Here is a 6,184-nt window from a genome sequence, read left to right on the forward strand (position 1 = left end):
ATTTTTTACATGAGGTTTTCATTTGATTCAATTTTCATAAATCGTTACGATTATCGTTATAGAACCATTTTACGTTTACATATTGTACACACAAATAATTATATTTATCTAATATGTGTATAAATTGATGTATTTATTTCTTTAAATATGAATAGTTGAATCAAAAGTAAAGTTTCATGCATACCTTGGAACCACGCTTAAAGTTTTAAGTATATAGTTACACGAATCAAAACTCACGTATCAAATTGTGCATTAAACCAAAATTAATGTGTAGTTTTGAGATTTGTGTTAATAATAAATTAAAATATATTGAATAAGAGTAAAACGGATGGATTTATAAATTAAATAATTAAAATAATTTGGCCCTAAGCCCAAGACTTAGTTTAATTTAATGTTTTAAGGGTTTTTTTTTTTACTTTATTCTATATAGAAAAGCCAAGCCATCAAGTATATGTATAAATGGGTCACATTCGAACATAAATAGTAAAATAAATATGAAAATAATAAATATATATTTTAGTTAATACAGGTAAAATAACTTCAAATATATTTGCACATATGCCGTAATTAGATTAGAAGTGTACATAATTTGAATTTACTCATTTAAGTTTATATTTTTTTAACTTAGGGCCAATTTGATTCGTTTTATCATTTAGAAATAATAAAAATATAAAATAATTTTATAATAATATTTATCAATCTTATAATTAAGTTTACTTTTTTATATTTTAAATAAAAAATAAATCGTTTAAATAAATTAAATTCGAGCCTAAAAATGGTATGAAACAACCTCGACCCAAACGGTTACACCTTCACCTCCAAATGATACAAGTGTCATAAACTGACATATAATAGAAAAGTGAATAAAATGACTAATGAAAAGCCTTAATTGGAATAATAATATAATTTGAGGACTTAATTATAACATTTCAAACTTAAAAAGATCATTTTAGAATTGAGCTATAGTTTAGAAAGAGTATGTTGCAATTAACCCTAAAATTGTATATCTGAAAGGTTTTCTAGGATTTTCACCTTTAAAATTTCCCCAACTCTCTTTCGCACATCCCGCCGCCAAACAAGCCTTCTCTCGTCTTCAAGTTTTTTCGACAGACCAGGCGATTAAATAAGGTAAATTTTTGAAACCCTAATCTTAATTTGAAGGTTAGTTTCTTGATTCGTATGATTTTGTGCTATTTGCGGCCGCGATTCGCTGCTATTTTGATGTGAAATTTACGGTCTTTATCGGTGGCGGACGGCTCCGCGATGTCGCTATTCCGCCGCTGTTTGGAACCCTTAAATTTTCATGGTTTAAAACAAAATCTATTCTTTTTTAATTTTTATGCAGATGGTGAAGAAAAAGGAAAGAACTTTAAATGAGACCGAATCATCAATTGATTTGAAGTCATTGATTCATGAAAGTGCTTTGTTCTTTGACAAATTGGTTGAGTTAATCCCTGCTAGGTTTTATTTACCTGATGAAAAGGATAAACCTTGGTTTCAGGGTCTTAGCAAGGCCGAAAAGGCTTCTGCTAAGAAACAAGCTAGAGAAAACATTAAGAAAGCTAGGAGAGATAGGTTAGATCCTGAGAAATCATCAAAAACGACTCTCGATTTGTTGAAAGAGAATATAGAGAAGGAGAAATCGGGTAAGGATAGTGATGCTGAAGAGGAAGAAGTCGAGGTTAGACCTATAATGCCCGATGTAGATGATGAACGGTCGGTGACTTATGAAGAACTTAGGGAAAGGCTTCGTAGGAAAATCGAAGAGCTTCGGGGTGGTAGAAATAGTTCGGGTTCGGAGAAGAAGAAGAATGAGAGGAATGATAAGAAGGGTAAGAAGCGAAAGAGGGATAACGGAGCTGAAGAAAAGAAAGTTGATACAACGGCTAATGACAAGGATAATGTAGAGAAGGATGTTGAAGAGGCTGCAAAGGAACTTACTTTTAGTCGTGTTAAACTTGGGGACGAAGATAAACATGGGAAGAAGAAGAGAAAACTTTCAAAGTTAAAGGAGCTTGAAAATGCAATGAAATTAGCAGCAGCTAAGAAAGATCCCGAGAAGGGTGAGGTTATCGCGAAGAAGCATTCATGGAAGGCAGCAATGGATAGAGCTGCAGGGATTAAGGTTCACGATGATCCAAAATTGTTGAAACAAAGTATACAGAAGGAGAAAAAGAGGCATAAGAAGAATGCTGAGAAGTGGAACGAGAGAGTTGAAACAACCCAGAAGTTGAAAGTGGAGAAACAACAGAAGAGATCGGAGAATATAGCGGACAAGATTCACCAGAAGAAGATGCGACGCATTGCAAAGAGGGAGAAGAAGCTGTTGCGACCTGGGTTTGAAGGTCGCAAAGAGGGTTTTATTAATGAAGGGTCAAGTTAAGGTTCCTTTTTTTCTTTCAATTTTCTGCATAGCCTGTGGCTTTAACTGATCTGTTCCTTTTCTGATGGTAAGATTACATGCTAGGAATGCCGTTCTTACAACTGGTTTCCCTTCTGTTTTCTTTTTCCACCTAGAGAAAATGGTTGAATGTTGTTCACAAACTGAATTTGAGTTAATATACTGGAAAAATGTTTGATTCTCTTCGTTTTATGGCCCTATTGAAAGTTGTCTCCTAGGAGCTTCATTGGTAAAAATACCATGGAAGCGTCTGACTTAGTAGTGTTGCGTGTAACTTTTGTTGATGTACATTTGTTGATGTACAGAGACAGGTTCTTATGTTCTTAATAGTAGAAGTGAATAGAAAATTTAACAAAAAAATTATTTTGTTTTTGTTCCAACAAATAGGGACTAATGATAAAATGCAATTTGACATCTAGTATAAGGACTATAGATAGCTTCTCAATTTAATAGCTCCTGACATAACTTATTATTATAGTACCTAACAAATAACCAATGTTTGTCATGGATTCAAGAAAATGTGGCAAGATTGACCGGCACTGGGTCTTGATGAGTATCCAATTTGAGTTTCACCATATTTTAATCCAATATGGTTGGATGAATTTTAGTATAGAAACTTCACAAAGAAAATAGGCAAGGTTGGATCAATGAAAGAATACTATGATACTCACTTTTCATTAGTGTCCATAAATCTTGGAAAAGAAAAATGTCATTTATGGCATGTTGTGTTGATTAGCTTGGCTTGTTCTCTTGGTTGTTTTTGAGGCATTTAGTCGTTTATTTTGGATGACATCATCTATAGTTTACCTTTTTGAAAATTTAGTCCAATTAGTTGATGAAAATCTCTCTGACAAGCTTAGTGAAGCACCTTAAAAAAAGTGCTTATTGCTCACTGGACATGGCTTGGTCCAATTTATTCATTCATCTTACCATATTTAAAGAGGTGATGTTTAATCGTTTGGCTTGTTTAGCAATAAGTCCGGATCAAGAGTTAACTCCCAAAGTTCGGTTGAATAACACTAGTCTCGATTTTACTAAGCGATCCAATTAGTCCCTCTACTTCTAAATATCATACTATTAAAAAGAATCATTTTGTTAGAAAACGAAAACAAAAGCCACAGAAAATGTTTCATTAGAAAAGACCAGAAACATTACAAACCAGATCAGCTGCAAATCCCTGTATCATCTTCACATACATCAAAGGAAGATGAAAAGATCACCCCCAACTATACTTACATTAACTAAATTTAGAAAAAGGAACGAGCTGATTATTACTCGCTATCAACAACAAAACCAAATTACATATTTTAGCTAGTTTTAAACTATAGTCCCTTTCAGACCCTAGATCCAGTTACAGCGGTGCTGGTCTTGTGCCCTGGTTCATCCCCCGGTGCATGCATCCCATAGTCGGAATCTCGATACCCTGGTCCGTACCGACTGCTGAACACACCGGCATGGATCAACAACACATACAAAAGTTGAGTGAATGTAAGGATTATTATGAATGCTTCAAGTATCCTCAACCTCCATCCTCTCCATCCTCCTATATTTATATGCTTACAAGCAAACCTGCAAACATATGTTATATCTCCCTAGTCAGTAAAAGTACCATAAATCCCTTATGTCAAATTACAGGTTAATCTAAGAACACATTTTCGTTAAAAATTTTATTTAAACCAAAAAATGACAATAAATTGGATAAAATTTTAAATAAAAAGGTGAGTTTGGTCTTTAATCTGAAGTAAAATGGTTGCTTTACCCAGAAAATGCAATCCAAGATCAATTTGTATTTATATCCGAATAGAAAATAAAATGAGAATCAAAAGGTTCACCCAAAGGCTAATGCAGTTAGAGCCCAAGCAATAAGTGCAGAAGAACCAGCTGCAGCCAAACTATCACTTCTCCATGACCTAATATGATGACCACCTGCAAATTTTGATACTATACCCACCACAGCAGCCAAGATGGAAAAGGTTAAAAAGAAACCTGTTGCTCCATTCCCACCCATACCTGTAAAAAAATACAATGTTACGATCGTTATTTTACGATATTTCGACTCATTTTCGATCGAAAAACAATGAAACAAACTTTACTTGGATGAGCAGTTTGGCCATTGATAAACCTATTAATACACCAACTAGCAAATCCCAACACAATGAAATACATGATCAAGTTAAGGAACAACAAAGGAGCTGCCGCGTTTCTTCCTACAGTAGCCATTTTCTTCTTTTCAGACAAAAAACTGTAAAGACAAGATACTGTTTTTGTTGTGTAAAAAGAACAAGTGATGGAGTAAAGGGAATGGTGAGATTAATATAGAGGAAGGTAATGGTGTGAAAAAAAGGTGAAAAAAACATACGTGTAAATCAGTGAAGCCATGCATGAGGAGAAAGAGGAAACAGGTGGAAGGACACTTGTCGAAAATGGTGATTACGGTTCAAATGGATGGGGCTTTTTAATATTTGAAATCTAGAAGGTTTAAGATATTGGAGGAGACGGTGTGTGATATATATCCAGTTTGTTGTTGCAGAGAATAATATTTATTATATACTATATAACCTATTACATTCAACCATCTTCTTCTTGTTTTCTATACCTTATTTATGAGTTAAAAATAAGGTAAATTATATTCGAGATTAAATTATCAGTAAATTTATGTTTTTGTCGAAAGTTATAACATAGTTATTAAACTAATCGAAAATTTTTATTTAAGTTATTAAGGAGTTAAGTTTTTTAAGTTCGGTTAGTGAGATTCAAGTACTAATTTAATGATCGATCAGAGAAATTAGTATTCATTGACAAGTAAAAGACCATACGTTAGAACTAAGTTGATCTAGCGATCATTGTTGGAGAAAAATAAAAATTATTTAAATTTTGATTCGTGAATTCGTATATTCAAAACTGTTTCATTAAAAGAATTTAACTGTAGAAGAGAAGGAAAAGTAAAATTTTTGACTGATGTAGACGTCACAAACAAAGAATACTATGTAGTAGGGATTTTAACAACCTAATAATTTAAATGAAAATTTTTAAATAATTTAAAGACTATTTTATGACTTTTTGAAGTTGAGTGATTATAACATAAAATTATTAATAATTAATTTAAGGACCTTAAGTGCAATTTATCCTAAAAATAATCTATGAAATGTAGATATGTACACGTGTAAAGTGACGGTCTGAAATTTTCTTATGACTTGAATTTCTTGGTTATTAAATTCTAAAAGTATAAAGTGCAAAAGATGTTGGGCAGGGTACTAACAATTTGCTAATATCGGGCTATGCGGCTTCTTCTTGTTAATGGCCGTGCTATGTGAAAAGTTCAAAATTTGTGGGGATTTAAATAAAAATGTTAGATATATTAGAGTTAGAACTTTTAAGGCACGAGATTAATTACGCTCATCTTTTTTACGTTTGTAATGTTGTATATCATGTAATCTATAAAATATAAAAATTCAATATTAAAAAAAGTTAAATGAATATGTATAACTTTTAATAAATAAAAAATATATAAATGTATTAGATATTAAATAAAAATAATATAAATGTATATTTATTTAAGAAAAATATAGGTGGCTTAAAAGGGGCTTGACTTAATTATTTATAAATATGAGTGGGCTTGAGTTAATTCGAGAATAGTTTATGTTCATAACAGGGTTTTAGCTAAAACAACTGTTGTCCAATGTAGTTGTTATTCAAAACAAGCTCTAAGGGTGTTCAAACGGCCAGTTCAGTTGATATCTGAACCGAATTACCATTAACTGAATTAACCAAAATTTTTACATG

General features: G+C 32.2%; 2 protein-coding genes across 2 annotated transcripts; one reads left to right on the forward strand and one right to left on the reverse strand.

Moving 5' to 3' along the window:
• The first annotated feature begins 980 nt into the window (after nucleotides 1-980).
• On the forward strand, nucleotides 981-2,582 carry LOC105800660 (uncharacterized). Its single transcript, XM_012631913.2, has 2 exons — nucleotides 981-1,128; nucleotides 1,346-2,582. The coding sequence occupies exon 2, from the start codon at nucleotides 1,346-1,348 to the stop codon at nucleotides 2,381-2,383; it is 1,038 nt and encodes a 345-aa protein (XP_012487367.1). The 5' UTR covers nucleotides 981-1,128; the 3' UTR covers nucleotides 2,384-2,582.
• A 924-nt stretch (nucleotides 2,583-3,506) lies between these two features.
• On the reverse strand, nucleotides 3,507-4,689 carry LOC105800665 (membrane protein PM19L). Its single transcript, XM_012631917.2, has 3 exons — nucleotides 4,495-4,689; nucleotides 4,234-4,411; nucleotides 3,507-3,970 (listed from the first exon to the last, which is right to left on the reverse strand). Exons 1-3 carry the CDS (start codon nucleotides 4,619-4,621, stop codon nucleotides 3,736-3,738), a joined length of 540 nt encoding a protein of 179 aa, XP_012487371.1. The 5' UTR covers nucleotides 4,622-4,689; the 3' UTR covers nucleotides 3,507-3,735.
• Between the last annotated feature and the right edge of the window lie 1,495 nt (nucleotides 4,690-6,184).

This window comes from Gossypium raimondii, chromosome 9, assembly GCF_025698545.1.
Source record: "Gossypium raimondii isolate GPD5lz chromosome 9, ASM2569854v1, whole genome shotgun sequence".
In the NCBI taxonomy this organism is placed as follows: Eukaryota; Viridiplantae; Streptophyta; class Magnoliopsida; order Malvales; family Malvaceae; genus Gossypium; species Gossypium raimondii.